Source organism: Marmota marmota, unplaced genomic scaffold (assembly GCF_001458135.2).
Source record: "Marmota marmota marmota unplaced genomic scaffold, marMar, whole genome shotgun sequence".
Classification (NCBI taxonomy): Eukaryota; Metazoa; Chordata; class Mammalia; order Rodentia; family Sciuridae; genus Marmota; species Marmota marmota.
In genome coordinates, this window is record NW_026000082.1 from 14,025,361 (window position 1) to 14,045,678 (window position 20,318).

The window sequence follows — 20,318 nt, forward strand, 5'->3', positions numbered from 1 at the left end:
AGTAATAAAATAAGGTATGAGCAACAGACAAAACAAGTGATGAAATGAATGCAGTCTAGAAATCAGATGAGAAAAAAAATCCAATGAGATACAGAAAAGTATTGGTTATTTTACCTAAAATTATTACCTTGAAAACCAAACAGTATAAAGAAAGCCTATTTTTTCCTTAAGACTATCATCTCTGAAAAACTAGAATTGCTTTTTGCTTTAAATTTACAAAGAAAACAGTTTATAGGTAGTTGTTTCTGTCTTTTAGAAATCTACTAACAAATCTGAATTGCTCTTATAAATGTGACAGAAATAGGGTGCTTTGCCAAATAGAAATCAGGTACAGACACTAGCTAAAATTCATGAATTTCAATCATCACACCAAGTCTTAGCATAACTCTTACTCTTTAAGAACCCTTCACCTATTGCTAAACTCTTACATAACCCTTGGACTTGTGAAACAAAAAACAGCATTGACTCCGTAAAGTGATTTGATTACTCAAGCAACTGGACAACAGAAGTCTGAGATTTGTAGCATTTTCCTCTATTGAAATCACTGGCAGCTTTTTTTTTTTTTTTTTTTTTAAGATTCTCCCAATTTATTTCAACAAAACAGTATAAAAAGCAACTAAATAAACAAAACAAAACAAAAACCTAAAGTCTATAAATAGGATGACCATACACATGTTTGCATAGGACAGTCTTTATGCCTGCTATCTAGGCAAAATTATTATTAGCAGCCTCCTTCACTCTCAAAAGTGTCCCCATTTAGACAATACAGTACCTGGTTACCCTCTATCATTAGAATGTAACTGGCATTTTCAATATATAAATATCATGAAAAGAATTAAGAGAGTATTCAGGTACAGCAAATTACCTTTAAAGAAAAAAATCTTAAATATGAGTTTACAGTGTCTGAATGCAGAAAGCAAACTACAGAAATTAAAAAAAAAATACCAGAATTCTATTGATAATGGGTGCTTACATAATATTAGAGACACAAATAATATTAAAGCTGCATTTTAAAAAAGCTATTTGTTATACTAGAAGATGCATTTTTAAAAGGTTATTTACACACACACACACACACACACACACACACCACATGCTGAAATAAAACATGAACCAAAACATAAAATGCTGTTACTCCAGAGCAGTGGGATTGAGGACTGGGAGCATTTAAGAAACTCTTTGTTTCTACTATTTATATTCATGTTTAATTTTTTCTAAGTACACATTTTCAAAATATGTTAAAGAAATAAATGTGGTAATACTGACAGTGCTCAAAAACCTTTCCAAGTATGTAGTATAAAATGTAGTATAAAAAAATTCTGGTGTGCCAGGCAAGTGACCTGCCATAGTCCCAGCTATAAAATCATTTAAAGGTAAAGCACAAGGCAATAAAAAGTACTTAAAACTTAGCAATCACCACTATACTCAAATAAATGAAATGGTGAGAAGAAAAATGGCCAGTAAAACAAAGCATAATACCTAACTTTTTTTTTCCACACCCTTCCTGCCAACAACATGAGCATGACTCAACATTCAAGAAAGCAATCTCAGGAAGAACAAAAACATCTACTACATCACATCACCTAACAAAGTACTGTTCTGACCATGTGGTATTTGGCAATCAATCAAAGCATTTCTTCTGAGACACTTTAGTTGATCTGGCTACTTGCAAAATCTTTCTTATGTCATTCTAGTATCTAAATTAAATTCAGTAGCTTACTAGTATGGAATTAAAAAAAAAAAATACATTCTTCCCTTCCCCAACCTCAGATTAACAGCCATTAAAAGACTTTAGAAAATCCATTTTTAACCATCTACCAAATATAAATGTTTTAGGAAAGTTTCCAGGAAATCTAGTCTATGTATAACTCGGAAAAATTAAACATGTAAATCTTTAAACTGAGAATTTTAGTAGTTAGTTCGAGTTTTGAAATAACTGCAGAATTCTCATAGCATAATACTTGGAAATTTGATTATGTTTTCCAAAACAAAACCTGATTTATCTAACAAAACTGGATCTCTTTACAGCAAATATAACAAATCGACAAATTAATGCCAGAGGAGAGCTAACATGACAAAGGAGTCAGACTAAAACAAGGCTTATATTTCACACAAACAAAACAAAAACAATCCTGAACTGAAAAGAACAGGTGGTTCTACAAGTGTTCTGGCACCTTATCCCTTAAAATTACATATGTCAAAGTTGTTTTTATATATCTGATTTTAGCTGCCAATGAACGTCGCATGAAAACACAGGCACATTTTTGATAGTTATTAAAAGTGTATACAAAATTTCCCTGATTTAGTTCAATTATTGTCAGAAATCTATCAAGATGATCTGAAACAGGACAAGAATGAATTGCAATGTGCCTGACAGGTTTTTGTTTTTGTTTTTTGTGTGTGGTGCTGGTAATTGAACCCAAACACTCACACAATAGGCAAGTGCTCTACTACTGACCTACATCCTCAACCCGTATTAACTATTTAAACATAAAAAAGTATCCAAGAACTATAAGTTCTCGCAGATTATAAACCAGAGTATTCATGATAAAAATCATAAATCACATACTTAGTTATTTCAAAAAGATTTACTACATTACAAGCATGAATGTTGAATTTTCTATGGCTAACAAAATTTTTAAAGAAAAAAAAAGAAAGATTAGAGAAAAAATATGGAAATAAATTGCAGTACAATGAGGAGGAAGATCAGGCAATGACAATCATCTCATCCCTCTAAAAGCTCATTCTCTCTGGCCAAATCTTAGGAGCACATTTTTATACATACTACTCTGGGTATAGAATTCAGTGTTACAATAGTTACTTTCTCATTGGGCATCTCCTATGACTATGACTCTATGTTGGCCATGCCAAGGTGAAGCAGACAGTGATCTTGTCTTAAAAGAGTTTCAATCTATTAGAAGACATAAACATCTGTCTACAAATAACTGATTTGAGCAAGGTAAAATAAATGATAAAAGAAAGGCACTAGAAGATTTAAAGGAGAAAGTTATAAGAATAAGAAAGATTTCTGAGAGGTGGCATTTAACAATGCAGGATTTGGACAGAAATGGGGAAGAAATATTACAGCAGTGGGCCATGGCAGAAAACAGCATTATCAGATGAAGTGTTTGAACATTTCTTTAATAAAGTGACTGTAGAAGTGATTGCAGGGCTAAGGAAACAAGGGATGCTGAAGACCCCAGGAATAAGGGAGCAGCAGGAAGCCTTTACTACTCCTATTCTGAAGTAGCAAGGAAAAATGTTATCATGAGCCAATCACAGGAGGAGCTACTCAGTGTATACTGCAGCTGTAGGACAGTCACTGCTAAAACTGCATCAAAGCAGGGAAGGGGCAGTGGCAATAAATACTCCAAAGGTTCTCTTTCTTTTAACCTTCCTTCTTCTGTTGCTGCCTCCCATTGACTAAACCCAAACAGAAGCCTAAGGACAAAGGACACCAGGTGATACAGGCTGTAAAGTTCAGGCTCCTGGAGCATAGAACAAAAAAGCAGAAAATGAATTTGTAAGAAAGTGGAGAATAACCAGAAAAGATATACTCCCAGACTGAAGGGCTAGTATAAACTCAAAGAGAGGTTAAAAACCACAAGACCAGGGCTGGCATGTGGCTCAGTGGTGGAGCACTCGCCTTGCATATGTGAAGCACTGGGTTCGATCCTCAACACCACATAAAAATAAATAAACAAAATAAAGGTATTGTGCCCACGTATAACTAAGAAAATATTTTTTAAAAAGACCAAATGAAGAATAATATTCTTTTAGAGACATATAAGATGGTATTTTTCAGATCTGGATGCTGACTTTGAAGGAAATCAAAATTAGTAGCTGAACTGAAGAAAGTACTGGGGTTTAAGAAGCAATGCATGCAGATCCACCAGAGCAGCACCTTGACATTTTCTAGATATAATAACAAAGCAAGCATCATCTAAGCTTAAGTCCTAGAAAGTAAGGGTCTTCCTGTGTGACTCCGAACAAATCATTTGGCTTCTTGGAAACTCCTACTTCCACTATTAGAAAGAAAGACAGAAAGAAAGACAGACAGAAAGAAAGACAGAAAGACAGGAAGGAAGGAAGGAAGGAAGGAAGGAAGGAAGGAAGGAAGGAGAAGGGGAAAAAAACAGACTGAATTCTGAATTCGAACTTTTAAGATTTCTTCCACTTTTAGGATTCTGTGAAAGGAGTATCTCCAGGTAAACAACCTTATTCACCCAGAGAGTAAATACCTCTGGGGTCTACTTACTCATCTTTGAAAAATTATTTTAATTTAAATAAAGATAGTAAGAACTTGTAAGTTGCAACCACATCCTCTCTGGTATGATAAAAAATGTTAAAACTCAAGCCAACTACCATTTAGTGTAACCTAGACACTAAGGGAGAAAGATTAAAGCAATCAGATTTTAAAAACATTCTCAGGAATGCAGGGAATGCAAAGAAACAATGGGGGTAAGCAGAATAACTTGGTTGAAGTGGCACATTTTAGAAAAAACAAAATAAGTTCCTCAGTCAATATAGTAATGAAGCCAAGTTCTAAAAGGTGCCTCCAGAAATAAGTTAACTTTAACGTAGGAAGTGTGCATACTGTCTCTCAAGCACATGCATGCAGGTACCAGATGGACCTTACCATTCATTCATGACCCAAATATTTGTTGAATGACTATTATGTCTATGCCTTCCAAGTAACTGCCCTGAATTCTCTTACAATACAACTTAGCAAGCTTTTTCCTGAGATAAAATCAGTGCACCGGGACCAAACTATACAAGCATTGCTCTTAGCATTATTTCAACTATATTAGAGGACATATTTGGAGGTTAGGGGTGTTCAGAATCTGCCCACCATTTATAACATGTTTCTAAAACCTACTTCAGTCCCTTGTCTTTCCAGTCTGCTGGTAACCAAGAACTTAGTGACCTGGGAGATTTTATTTCACAAGGAAAAACTAAGCCAGTACAACTGAGTTAAAAGTTTGCATATTCACAATATTATTATTTCTCATATTTTAATCACATAATAAGCATGTGTTAAAATACCTACTATGTATTGTTGGAACAACAACAACAAAAAAAAAATATCCCAAAATATGGCTCTTTCAACTGAAGAACACTGCAAGGATCTCAGAAACATATCTTTCTAAACTTCTCCTGCGTTTTTTTTCTTTTTTTCCTGCTATACTTTCTTTCACAAGGTAGGCCAGAGAAACTAGAACCTCTCTCCCAAAGCCAGCTATAATACCTAGAAATATACCCACACCTTTGTGTGTAGACACCTCTGACCTACCTTATTTGACCTTCATTTTGGAAGGGGTCCTTCCCCATTACCCAGGATAAAGAAATGTTATACTGAGGCAGAGAATGATAATGACTACACAGGCCTTTGCTAAGTTGCCCTCATTCAATTTATTACATTAGTCATACACCTTTTTGTTCAACCACATTCTACACAGCTGTCTATTCTTCACCTAAACATAAAGTTTTCCCTGGGTCTTTTAGGTATTCACTGTGAAGGCCCTCTTAACATGTAAAGCTTTTAAATAAACACATCTGTTAAGCTTTTTTCTTAAAATCTGTCTTCTGTTATAGGGGTTTCAGCTGTGACCCTTATGACAGGTGAGGAACAGTATCATCACACCTTTCTATTCCAGCAAACCAAGCACTTGATTAGGGACAAAGGCCCCGGGGATACAAAGATGAGTAAGAACCTTTGATCTCTGGCCTAATGCAAAAATCAGACATGTGAGCAAAATAAAATTACAATACAACTTAGTGAAAGTTGTAATACAGGCACATGAACAAAATACTGTAGTAGCCACTGAAAAGACAAGAGTACTCTCATTCTGAAGGAAGACAGTACAGATGTCCATATGTTGAGCAAGACCTGTTGGCCTACTACCTGAGATACAACCAGGTAAACTAACAAGGCTGTGTGAAAAACAGACTCAAGAGAGAAAAACTGGGACCAGTTTGTGAAGGGCCTCCAAGGATATGTGAAACAGCTAGACTTTAACAACAGGAAATCAAAATATTTTTAAGCATGGCAGCTATTCAGTCAGGTTTGTTTTTTATTAAAAAGGATGAGTGGGGAAAGTACAGTCAAAGACTGGTCAGAAGATTTTTCCAGAAGTCTAGGTGAGAGATGATGAAGGAAAATTAAAGCTTTATCATCTAGGAAAAAAAGACATTACCAAGGCAAACAGAACCTGGTGACTGGTCACAGAAAACAAAGATGGAAAATGATTTTAAATAACTATTATCTCTGCGAGGTAGAACTTCACAATTCATCAAAATATTTAAACGGGACTATTTGCTTAATATATCTTCAATCTAAGAACTATTTTTTCAAGCCTAACAATCTTTGTTTTAAACTTTTACTGAAAACTTTACAAAATTTTAATAAGTACATTATATTAATCATACAAATGTTTCCTTTATATCAAAATCATTGGCATAAATATCAATTATTGGTCTACAGTGTTTAGATATTAACAAACTCAACATATAGGGGACATCTTAGTATTTGCTTTGTAGAATAAAAGCATGATTATAAATTGTTTTCTTGTCATCATCCTCTCTCTCAATCAACAGCCTATAAGCCAGACAACTGCATGATTTTTCAATCAGGTAATATCACAATGCTCTTTCATAGATGGACCAAATTTGCACTCAACTAAATTCCCTGCTGATCTTCAAATCAACTGGGAATGGCTGAGTGGTTAAATTACTACTGAACACAATCTCTTCATATTTAAAAAAAAAAAAAAAAAAAAACCCTGCATATCACCTAGAACTTTGGAAATACCAAATGGATGTGACCAATGATCTTTGCAGCCTCTGATAATACTAAAGGGCATTTCAAGTACTTCATTCCTGTACAAACCAAACTCAGGACACTTGGAAACAAAACTTCTTATCTTTCTTGTTGTTCACTTAAGCATTCAGACTAAAAATCTGAGTTTTTAGTGATGTATAAAACCATCTCCCTCCCCATATACATACAAACAACAGCATCCTTAACAATTTCCAGGATTAGGAAAGGAAATGTGGCATTTTTATTGAAGCAGTCTCTTGCGCTGCATTACACCAAAAATACAAATATTAAAATTTATTTTTTCTAAGTAAAAATAAATCAGAGATGCTGACACTAATCGTTAAAGAGCTTTCTCACTTACTCTGTTTAATATAAGCAATGTCTTGTGAGAAGATTCACAAATAATTGAGAATTTCCAACTTTATTCACTGCAAAAACTCTTAAAACTATGAAAAAAAAAATACCTCCCAGCTTCACCAATAAGATGCTAGTAAATAATTACTTGATTTGTCTTTAATTTCCTTAACACATCTAAGAAGTTAAACAGTTTGATCAACAAACAAAACCAGAAGTTAGTTTGGGCTGGGGCTGTAGCTCATTGGTAGAGACCCTGCCTCACACGCCTGAGGCACTGGGTTCCATCCTCAGCACCACATAAAAATAAATGAAAATATTATGTCCAGCTACAACTAAAAAAAATATTTTAGGAAAAACTTACTTCAAATTAGCAAGAATTTATCTTGTTCAATCTTTCAAGATAAAAATACTTGTTAAATATACAATATAAATGCCAAGAAAAAAGGACACGATTCAAAACTGCTTCCTAGTCTATTAATTATAAGCAAATTTCACTAAGGCAGGCTGAGAACCTAAAATCTACCCTTCAAGTTGTTAAGTGAACCCCATAAAACTATACCAAAGTTTTCAATATATTTGCAACAGATACCCAAAAAAGCACAAACCACCTCCCACCACATACACATACAAAAAATAGCACCCACAATTATACACAAAAATACTGGGTCAAGCAAGAGCACAGTGTTTAAAGTAAAACATCAAAAAGTAATTTGGTTTGCAACTGGAGATCCTATTAGTGGACAACTGGTCAAATTTAAGCTTTCCATGGGGGGATAAAAAAGCTTTAACTTTTATGTTTAAAATTACACTCTGAGTCAGCTTTCTAAAAGAAAAACGAGTTCCACAAAAATGATTAAAAAAAAAGGAAAGCGATTCCCTCCTAAGCCGGGTTTGGAGGCCAACAACCTTCCTTCTACCCATCACTGTTGAGGAAGTGAGAACTCCCCAGGAAGAGGGGCCTGGGCAGCCACGTCGTCCTACTCACCCCAAAGGGCGGCGAGAAGGAGGCAGGGGAAGCACCACACTGGCGCCTCCGGCCTTTGCCAGGGCAGGCAGCAGGGACCCCGGGGACTCAGGGGTGGGGACCAGCCCCTCTCCCAGACCCTCGGGGTCTACTCACTCGGCAAGTGGCCAGCAAGAAAGCCATTCGCTGAGGCCCCCGCCCTCGGTGCCTCCTGGGGCGGGAGCGGGGGCTGCTCCTGCGCACCCCTCTTCTACTCCCTCGATCCGATCCCCGGGCGGCGGCGCAGACGGCCCAGCCAGAGGTTCAGCCCGTCCCCCGGGGTACCGCGTCCCTCCGCCCCGCCCGCGCAGCGGCCTAGGGACCGCACCGATTGGCTGGCCCTGCCGGCTCCTGGCAAAGAGACCCCTGGCGATTGGCCATGGGTCACCTGCTGGAGGGGAGGCGAGCAGCTGACGATTGGCGGTTGGGCCAGTTTCAGCGTGGAAAGGCAGGAGCAAGTCTGTCCTGGCGGGAGGGCGAGCGGCTGCTGCCTCCCGACGTAGCCTGGGCGCCGCCTGAGAAATACACCGCGGCACCCGGCAAGGACAGTTGTCGCTCACGGGGACCCAGGTTGGCTTCAGGGATTCGCCGCGGGGCGCCCCATTGGGTGGTGAGGAAGGATCAGGTCACAGCGGTAAAAATGCTTCACCTACACTCACCTCAGCATTTTGGCAGCTATAGGTAACTATGGAGCCTGGACCCAGAAGTTTCATCTTGATAATGATTTTGCTTCCTGAAAGTTTGTTTGTGTCGCGTGGGGGTGGAGGAAGGCGGGAGAGAAGCATACTACTGTATATCAATAAACAAAAGCTCGGGATGCCTGTTTAATTTTATTAATCGATGAGGCTTCCATGGGCCTGCTGTTGTGCCGTGGCTCCATAAGGAATGTAGGTGTTTTGTGAAGATTCTTCAAAGATCCAGATGGCATAACTTAAAATTACATCTAAAGTTTGGGCTTAGACGACCTCGACAGAGAAACACCCAAAATTCAGGAAATCAGGGACATAAATGATCTGAAGGGCAATCTCCTTTCTGCTCTGTTTTTCTCTGTGGTTACTTCTCCCAGGCCTCTATTAAATTCCAAAATATCCAATTATTATTTTGTACTTTTGTAGTTCTGTTACCCTCTACAACACATAGCACAGTACTGCACTAAGGGCTCAGTAAGTGCTAGCTGAATAAATAAGCTACACTGCTATACTCAATGTTAAAGATTTCTTTTTTATGTAAATTGGTTCAAAATGTCCAATACAAGTGCACTCTTCTTTCCCCTACCAGCTCTTTTAAAAGTCTGGTATTTCCCCAGCGCAGCTACCTACCTCTGTAAATGAAACCACTACCATCCACCCTAGCACCTACACCATAAACCTAGTAGTCTTCCTGACAAACCTCCCATATTCCACTTTCAGTGCATTACCAAGTTCTGTCATTTGTTTTCTTCCTAAATACACCCTCAATTTTCCCTCTCCCCATCACCACCACCCTATTACAGATCCTGGCCTCTTGGAATAATATCCTCACTAAAGTCTTGCTGAATCTACCCTAGCTCCTCAGATTCATTGTAAATACAAAATAGCCAGACTAGTTCCATAACCAATTTCAGTAGCCTCCTCATCACTCACCTCACCACCAATTAAAGAAAGTCAACTGCTGGGCTGGGGTTGTGGCTCAGTGGTAGAGCGTGTGCCTTGCGTGTGTGAGGCACTGGGTTCGATCCTCAGCACCACATAAAAATAAATAAAGGTAATTGTGTCCATCTACAACTAAAAAAATTATTCAAAAAAAAAATGTCAACTGCTTTCCACAGTGCATAGGATATGACTCAGTACTTAACAAAGACCCGCATGGTTTCGCCCTACCTTTGCATTATTTTCTGCCTTCCACACAAAACCTCTTTCAGTATTCTTTAATTTGTCAAGGACTTTCCAACTTCAGAACCTAGGCACATACTATTGTCTTTTATACTATCTCCTTGACACCAACTCCACTCTTAATTAATTAACTTCTACTCATTATCGTGTCTTGCCTTGCCCATGTCAGTTCTTCCCATTATATGTTGTCAGACCATGTAAGATTCTTACCAGAATTACAATTCTACATTTAATCAACTTTATTGAATGACAACTTACATGATAAAATGTATCCATTTTATTTTTGTTTAAGATGGACACAATACCTTTATTTTATTTATTTTTATGTGGTTATAGGGATCGAACTCAGTGCCTCAGGCATACTAGGCAAGCACTCTACCATTGAGCCACAACCCGGGCCCAAATGTATCCATTTTAAATGTACAATACAAATGTTCTGACAAAGGTATGCACCCATGTATCCACCTAATTAAGAAACAGAGCTAAGCACAGTGGCAGATACCTATGATCCTAGTGACTCTGGAGGCTGAGGCAGGAGGATCGCTAGGTTCTAGGCCAGCTTCATCAATTCAGCAAGGTCCTCAGTAACTTAGCAAGACCATGTCTCAAAATAAAAATAAAAGCTGAATATGTAGGGATTAACTGAGTTGTACTGTAGGCAGATAGGGTGTGGCTAGAGGAGGTGAATAGTTAGGGGCATGTCTTTGAAGGGTACAAAAAAGGCCCCTGGGTTCAACCACAGTACTCCACCCTCCCCCCAAAAAATGGAAAGAAATAGAGTATTTCTATCACTTTAAAACTTTCCTCATGACCTTCTGAAATCAATCCAGACAACCACTCTGCTTTCTACTTGTTTTTTTTTTTAATTAATGCTTATGTTAAGTGTAATAAGTTAGTGAAGTGGGATCCTGTCTGATTTTGTTTCACACTATATCATAAGTATTTAATAAAATGCCTGGAAGATATCAACAATGAATTACCTATTTTTATTCTAAAAATAAACATATCCAATGATAAGCGGTGATAGAGAAAGAAATATATTCGTTTTGCCAGATGAACAAGGACAATGTCTATACTCTTTTAAATTTTCGTTTAATATCTGCCTTTCTAATATTTTATGTTGTACCTGGGTAGTCCAGGGACTTAATTCCACAATAGCTGATCCAACGGTTCTCTAGGCGGAATTTTTAAAAAAAGGAGGAGGAGGAGGAGAAGTCGTCTACATCTCTGATTCTGTCTATGTACTGTACTGCTTGACCCTGTAAGAAACATAATGCTTATTTATATAATTCTTGCTTACCAGTTATTTCATGTGCTTATGTCTTCCCAATTAGAAAGACCATGGAGTCACCAAGGACATTGTACTTAATAATGCCTAGCAAAGTGTTAAGATTTTTTTTAAAAAGTATCCTCCAAATCTCCAATTACCATCATTAGGGGTTAGTATCAAAATCTAAGACATTGTCACTTTTTAATAGTATAGTGTAAATATTTAAAGTTCTAGTAAAAATTTAATGGGGCCAATTATCATTAGTTTTTCTTATTTATAAACAAATGTTAATGGCAATAGAGAATATGATCTATGACTGTCTCCCAACAATAATACTAAGTTTTTCTTAGTGTAAAAAACTGTTACAGTAAAATAGTTAAAGAGGTCCCAGCTCCAGTCCAAAATCCATGCTTGCACAGTTGAACAATATAGATGGGTTATTAGTTGCGGACATGTAATTCTCATTTTCCTAATCTTGGTGTAAAGTCAGTATGCATAAAAGATGGAGCTTGTAAAATGAAAACTAATTACAAAATAAAGCAATTTTTTTGTGTGCCAAGAAGCTATAACCAAATTTGGCAACTCAAATGTTTTTAAATAAATCTATAAGTTATTTCAAAAAAATGACTAAAACCAACTTACGGCAAGTAATTTCCAACCTATGAATCAGAAGTTAACACTTGCAGTTTAGATATAAGGTGTGTCCCAAAAGTTCATGTGTGAGACAATGCAAGAAAGTTTAGAAGTGAAATGATTGGGCTATGAAAGCCTTAACTTAATCAGTGCAGGTCCACTGATAGGGATTAACTGAGTTGTACTGTAGGCAGGTAGGGTGTGGCTAGAGGAGGTGAATAGTTGGGGGCATGTCTTTGAAGGGTACATATTTTGTCCTTATTCCGCAGAACTGTCTTTCTATGCTTCCTGGTATAATGTTTCCAGCTGCTTTCCACAATTCTGCCATGATGTCCTTCCTTACCTTGATCCCTGAGGACTAGCGTTGGCCATCTATGGAATGAAACCTCTGAAACAACCCCAAAATAAACTTTCCCTCCTCTATGTTGATTTTATCAGATCTTTTGGTCACAGCAGCAAAAAAGCTGACTAAAACAGCACTTATCTTTGAACTAATAGAACTATTTTTGTGGTTGTTTGGGATGGGGGAGAACAGAATATGATCATTAAGAAGTATAAAAATCAATATAGGAAAAAGTCAAAATTTTAAACATACTCTTTGAATTTTAAATTCATGTTACCTTAAAAAATATTACTTCTGCTAGAAAGCCCCAAAAATGTTTAACTAGAAATCATATTCTATTCTAATGTCATCTCAAACATAGATGACAAAATACTTCTGGTAGCAACAGAAGGAAAAAAGAGGCAAAAAATTTTAAAAAGTCAAATCAAGTGAAGCTTTGGGGTTTTCAGTCTGGTATGTATGGAAGAAGCCTGAATGTCCCAGTCTCTGCCCTAACAAATAAAATGTTAAACAATCTGAAAATCAACAGTTCTTAGATCTATAAAAGAAGCACAGGCACCAAACTGCTGCCCTCCAAATTAGGAGACCAAGAAACACATATACAGAATCACAACTTACATGAGCAGAACACACAAGTCACAACTTCCATGGTAACCAGCATGGGCTATAGGGAAATCAGATTTCTAATTTACAAATGCTGGAAGTGTGGACAAATCTGAAAGATATAAACTCCTAGGAGATCAAGTATTGGGATGGGGGTGGTGCTTTTGTAAGTTTCACCTTCAGAGCTCTACACTGTCATCACAATTGGTATTAATTAGAGTAAAATCTCCTCTTGCTTCTCTTCTAGGCTTCCATGTGGGAGAAGGTAAATACTCAACTCTGACCCTCTTTAGCCATCCTGTCCTACCTATGGGAGGGAAGAGCCGGGTTAAGGATTTAAGAAGCACATATGAAGTTCACAAAATTTACTAAAAGACATAAGACCCAATCACAAGACTACAACATACTTCACCACCCACACCTTACCACCACCTTACAATGTATTTGGCTATCAAGGAAAAATTATAAGAACCTTAAAAAGGAAAAAATAGCTTGAAGAGACAGTTATCAAAACTAGACTCAGACATGGCAGGGATATTGGAATATTACAATGAGAAGTTAAAAACAACTGATTAACATGATAAGTACTCTAATAGACAAAGTAGCATGCAAGAACAGATGGGCAATAAGGTATTTTTTAAAACTGCTTAAAAAAACAAAAGGACACAATAAAAATGAAAAATGCCTTTGATAGACTAATTAGTAGACTGGACACATCTAAGGAAATAATCTCTGAATTTGAGGATATTAGTAGATAACCTCAAAAACTTGGAAAGCCCAGAGGGGGAAAATAACAGAATCATGGAAAGACTACAGAAGTTATAACATACCTAATGGGAATACCAAAGAAGAAATGAAGAAAGAAACTTTTGAAACTAATGACTGAGAATTTCCACAAATTAATATGAGACACCAAGCCACAAATAAAAGCAGCCCACAAAACACCAAGCAGGATAACACCAAACTAGGCATATCATTTTCGAAAAACTAAATATCAAAGAAAAAAAACCTGAAAGAATTTGGAGGAGGGTAGCCTACCTGCAGAGGAGCAAAAATAAGAATTACATCAAGCTTCTCCACAGAAACAATAAAAGCGAGAAAAGACTGGAAAGAAATATTTAAAGTACTGAGGGATTTAAGAAAAAGAAAACTAGGGGCTGTGGTTATGGCTCAGTGGTAGGGCACTCATCTAGCACATGTGAGGTGCTGGGTTCGATCCTCAGCACTATATACAAATTAATAAAGGTATTGTGTCCAACTATAACTAAAAAAAATTTTTTATTGTTTTTTTTAAATTTTTTTAAAATAATTTTTTTAAACAATAATTCTATACCCTGCAAAATTATCCTTCAAAAGTGAAGAATAAAGACTTACTCTGATCAAAACTTGAGGAAATTTGTTGTCAGTAGACTTGCCTTGAAATAAATATTAAAAGAATAGGAAAATTATTGAAAGCTCACATCTACATAAAGAAAGAAAAGAGCATCAGAGAAGGAAATGAAAGCTTTTATTTTTCCTAATTCATTTAATAAATAACAGTTTCAAAATAGTAATCATGTATTTGATGTGTATGTGTATGTATGTTTAAGTACACTTATGCATAAGTGAAATGAAAGATGCATATGATACAAGGGATCAAAGGAAAGAATTAGGATTATTTTGTTATTCTAAAATACACTACCTGTGAAATAGTATAGTATTATTTGAAAGCGAACTTGAATTAGTTGTACATATATATTGCAAACTCTAGGGCAACCAATGAAAAAATTTTAAAAAGAAATACAACTGATACTCTAGAAAAAGAGAGAAAATGAAATAATATAAAAACCTAATTAAAGCAACAAAATGCAGGGGGGGAAGTGGAAGACAGAAACAAAGAACAAGGACATTCGGTAGAAATAGAAAATAGTAATAAATATAGTAGATGTTAATTCAACTGTCTCAGTAATCAATCTGATGGCAGTGATTTAAATGTACCAATTAAATTACAAAATTTATCAGAGTGGATCAAAACTATAAGCCTCAACTATATGCTATCTACAAGAAACTTACTTTAAATATAAAGACATGCCAAGTGTGGTGGCATATGCCATGAGTTCCAGCACTTGGAGGCTAAGACAGGATTCCAAGGATTGGAGACCAGAATGGGCAACATAGGGAGAGAGACTCAATCACAGGAGGGGGGAAAAAAAAGAAAGAAAAACACTGGCCTCTCTTGGGGGCTGGGCTAGCGATGTAGCTCAGGGGTAGAGAGTTTGCCTCATAGGCATGAAGCCCTAGGTTTGATTTCTAGCATCACTGCTCACCCACTATGGGAAGAAGGGGGGAAAAAAAGTGTGTGACATATATAGATTAAAAGTAAATGGATGGAGAAATATTCCAGGTTAATAGCAACCAAAGGAAAGTGGAAGTAGCTACATTAATTTCACATAAAGCCCACTTCCCAGAGAGGAAAGTTGTCAAGCATAAAAGAGGGCTATAACATGATGAAGGGAACAGTCTATCTAGAAGACATCACAATTCTTAATATGTGTATGCCTAACAATAGAGCATCAAAACACATGGGGCAAAAATTAATAGAATTACATGGAGAAACAAATGAATCTACTGTCTTAGTTGGGGACTTCAATATTGCTCTATCAGAAATGCACAGATCCCCAGGCAAAAAAACCAATAAGGACATAGATGAACTCAATACCACAATTGACTAGATATAGGACATGTATTAACTACTTCCCCCAACAGCAAAATACACATTCTCCTCAAACTCACAGGGACTATTCATCAAGATTCACTATATTCTGGGCCATCAAACACACAAACAAAATTGAAGAGAGAGAAATCAGATACTGTCTACTCTCAGACCATAACACAATTAAACTAAAATCAAGACAGCTGGAAAATCCCAAACATGAGATTAAACAACACCCTTCCAAATAATACCTGGGGCAAAGAAGAAATCCCAAGAGAAATTATTTTGAACTAAATGAAAATGAAAAACACAATTTATAATATTTGTATTATATGATGAAAGCAGTGCTCAAGAGGGAAATTTACAGCATTGAAAGGCATATATCAGAAAAGAAAAATGACCTAAAATCAATCATCTGAGATTCTACCTTATAAGATTAGAAAATAATGATTAAATGAAATCCAAAATAAGCGGAAGAAAATATAGTAAAAATGAAGGCAGAAATCAGTGAAATTGAAAACAGGAAACCAATACAGAAAACAACATAATCCAAAAACTGGTTCTTTAGAAATGAAATTTGTAAGTCTCTGAACAGAGTAAGGAAAAAAAAAAACAGAAAACAAATTACTAATTTCAGAAATGAAAGGGGACATCATAACAGATGTTACGGACATCAAAAAGATAATAAATGAATACTATGAACAATTCTGTATTCACAAGTTAATGGACCTAAATAAAATGGACTAATTCCTTGCAAGACAATGTGCCAAAACACATACAAGAATAAATAGAAAATCTGAACAGGTCTATACTGGGTCAAAGAAATTGATCTTCCAAAATAGAAAGCACCAGGCCCAGGTGGGTTCACTAGTGAATTCTACCAAATATTTAAGAAAGAAATTACATTGATTCTCTATCATAACTTCAAGAAAACAGAAGCAAAAGAAATAATTCCTAACTCATGAGGCCAGCATAATCCTAATACTAGGCAAAGAAAACTATAAACCAGTATCTGTCATGAATAGTGATCCTCAACAAAATATTACCAAATGGAATTCAACAATGTAAAAAAAAGAAACATTCACAACTAAATGGCATTTATCCCAGTTGTACAAGGCTGATACAATATTCAAAAATAAATAAATATGATCTGTCACATAAACAGGTGAAAGAAGAAAAATTAGATCATATCAGTAAATATAGAAAAACATTTGACAAAAATCCACCACCCATCCATGATAAAAACTCTCAGTAAATGAGGAAGAAAAGGGAACTTGCCAAAACATGAAAAATATCTACAAAAAGCCAATCAACTCCTGTAATCCCAGTGACTCCGGAGGCTGAGGCAGGAGGATCACACATTCAAGGCCAGCCACAGCAATTAATGGAGGCCCTAAGCAACTTAGTGAGACCCTGTCTCAAAATAAAAGATAAAAAGGGCTGAGGATGTGGCTCAGGGGTAAAGTGCCTCTGGGTCCAAGATTCAGCACCATGGGGAAAACCAACCAAGCAAACAAAACTAGAGCTAACATCAAACTTAATGGTGAGAAACCAAAAGTTTTCCCTCTAAGATTAGAACATACATGAATGTGGGAGACCAACCTTACATGTGACTGAGTCACACTCCCCGGCTGCATGCTGAGGCGCTCAGTCACAGAAATGTGGCAGAGTTTTCCCCACCCTTCTTGGGTTCGAGGGTCAGTGTCTTGTGCATGAGTGTGTCTTGTTACAGCCCCACAGGTGAAGCTATGCTCACCTGTTCCTTTGTAATATAATCCCTTGCCCTATTCAGGATAGAATCTTCCATGGTAGTGCCTTGTGTGTGTGTCCCCTTCTCTTACTGTGTCCTTGGGTGTGGCCTACCCAGGTGTCAGTCAACCTGCTGGCAGTGGACATCATGAAGATAGACTCAGCCCCCTGAAACCTGACCCCTTGCCTCATTTGAATAGCTTCTCCTCAATAAAAGGGGTCAGCGCCTGCTCTCGCTCTCTCTTTTTCTTCGGACCCTCAAGGGTCTCTCAATCATTGCTAGCAAGCTGTTACAGCAACCCCCAACAAAAAGATATTTGTATCTCTTGTGTGGTTATTTTGCGCAGCCCAGTTAGCCCAGTTCAACTGGAGTGACCCCTGAGCCTTTTAGTCTCAAGAATAGAAACCCGACACATGAAGAAAACTATAAAACTGATAAACAAAACCAGAGAACTATATAAATGGAGACATATTCCATGTTCATTGATAGGTAGACACTATGCCTTTAAGATCAGTTCTTCCCAACTTGATCTACAAACTAAATGCCATCCCAATCAAAATCCAAGAAGGTTATTTTATTGATATCAACAAACTGATTCTAAAGTTTATATGGACAGGCAAAGGATCCAGAATAGCCATCACAATATTAAAAGAGAACAGAACTTGAAAATTGACACTAATTGAGATAGTGTAGAATTGGCAAATATTAATAATAATAACAAATAGGTCAATGGAACAGAATAGACAGCCCAGAAACAGAACTACATGAATGTAGTCAACTCTTCCTTGACAAAAAGGAAAAATGAATAGTATAGGGAAATATAGACTTTTCAACAAATGGAGCAGAAACAATTAGACATCCATAATAAGAAAGAAGAAGAAGAACCAGACCAAGACCTTATTTCACCCACAGAATTTTACTCAAAATGAGTCACAGATCTAAACGTAAAAAACAAAATCATAAAACTCCTAGAAGATAATACTGAAGAAAATATAGATTATCTAGGGTTGGCAATCATTTTTCAGATACACTACCCCAGGCCTGAAAGAAAGAACTGATGAGAATAAAAAGAGAAGCCACATCCTGGGAGAAAATATTTACAAAAGATGTATCTGATGAATAACTATTAATCAAAATATATTAGAGAACTCTTAATAAGCATATGAAAAGATGTCCCACATCATATGTCATCAGGAAAATAAAAATTAAAATTAAAATAAAAACTACTATATACCATACAGAATGGCCAAAATCTGGGAAATTGACCACACCAAATCCTGACCAGGATGTGGAACAAAAAGGAACTCTCAATCATTGCTGGCAAGAATATAAAATGATATAGTCACTTTGGAAGACAGGTGTTTTCTTACAAAATTAAACATACTCATACCACATAACACTGAAAAGCCATTCCTTGGTATTTACCCAATGGAGTTGAAAACACACCTACATAAAAACCTGCACATAGTAATTATAACAACTTCATTCATAATTGCCAAAACTTGAAAGCAACCAAGATGTTCTTCAGTAGGTGAATGAATGGATCAAGACATGCTGGTACATCCTGAAGTCAAATAAAGTCAGTTACTAGGTTTCCAAGTAGAAACTTTTACCACATGGAATAAATATACCACTTGGCATATAGGAGAAGTCCTTATACGTTATGATCAAGGCCACCATATCCCAAAACTTGGTAAATTGTATGCAATTCTTAATATATCAAACAGAAATATTTAGTTCAAGATTAGAATGAATATTTAGCAGTAAAATGAGGTATTCAAGACATAAAAAGACAAGGAGGAAACTTGGATCTATTTTTCTAAGGGAAAGAAATCCATCAGAAATGGACATTCAAGGAAAGGAAAAACTATGGAGACAGTAAAATGTTCAGTGGTTGTCAAGAAGTAAGGGAAGGGAGGGATACGTAAGTGTAGTACAGAGAATTTTCAGTAATGATAAATAGATGTTTTTAGAAATTTATGAAAACTCACAAACACAACCAAGAATGAAACCTAGCATATACTATGTACTTTGAGTAATAATGATGTGTTAGGGTAGGTCAATTGTAATGAATGTACCACTGTGGTTGAAAATCTTGGTCATCAAGGAAGACATGCATGTTTGGAGGTAGGGGATACACAGGAAAACTCTGTACCTTTTGATCAATTTTACCATGAACCTAAAACTACTCTTAAATAAATACATAAATAAATAAATATTTTTAAAGTCAAATCATGTTTTCCCTGGGCATTCGTTCACCAATACAAGCCACTTTTCTGAAGCAGATTAACATTAAAAGACAATTCTCAGAAGCAGGATATATAGCTTCAATATTTTGCATGTCTGATTCCCAGAAATCTCAAAACTGAAATCAGCTAATATGTTTCCAAGTAGAAACTTTAGCCAGGTGGAATAAATATACCACTTGGCATATATAGTAAAAGTCCTTGCACCTCATGATTAAGGCCACTATATTCCAAAACTTGGTAAACTGCATGCAAATCTTAATGGATTATCAAACAAAGAAATATTTAGTTCAAGATTAGAGTGAACACATTCTACACAAACTCAAGATGCCCGTGACAGTGCAATGCCTTGCTCACCAATGTATCCTCAGCATTTCGTAACATAGGGATTGCCATGTTTTAAGAGCTTAAAATGTCTATTGAAAAATTAAATGCTAGCTATCATGCTACTAATGTAGCACAATACACTAGGAAAAAAATTGGCTAGGCTGAGGAGCAGAACAGAGAAAACTGAGCGACAGGAAGTAATGGTTTTGTATATGGGCCTTCAGTACCCTTTAATTTTTAAAGTTACATTTTATGAGTAATAGGGCCTGAATGATTTTTAGTTACAGATGGACACAATGACTTTATTTATTTATTGTTATGTGGTGCTGAGGATTGAACCCAGTGCCTCACACATGCTAGGCAAACACCCTACCACAGAGCCACAACCCCAGCCCTAGTGCCT

General features: G+C 36.5%; 1 protein-coding gene across 10 annotated transcripts in view; it reads right to left on the reverse strand.

The window, feature by feature from the left end:
* Positions 1–20,318, reverse strand: part of Osbpl9 (oxysterol binding protein like 9) — a 134,772-nt gene that overhangs the window by 45,588 nt on the left and 68,866 nt on the right. For 3 of the 10 annotated variants that reach the window (XM_048815400.1, XM_048815399.1, XM_048815398.1), the window contains exon 1: positions 8,298–8,480. The exons of 5 other annotated variants lie outside the window; for them this stretch is intronic. In XM_048815400.1, the coding sequence (XP_048671357.1) occupies positions 8,298–8,324 (27 nt within the window). In that variant the 5' untranslated portion in view covers positions 8,325–8,480. Of the gene's footprint in view, positions 1–8,162; positions 8,481–20,318 lie in introns of those variants that run through there. 2 more of the 10 variants (XM_048815403.1, XM_048815401.1) reach the window with 2 other exon arrangements.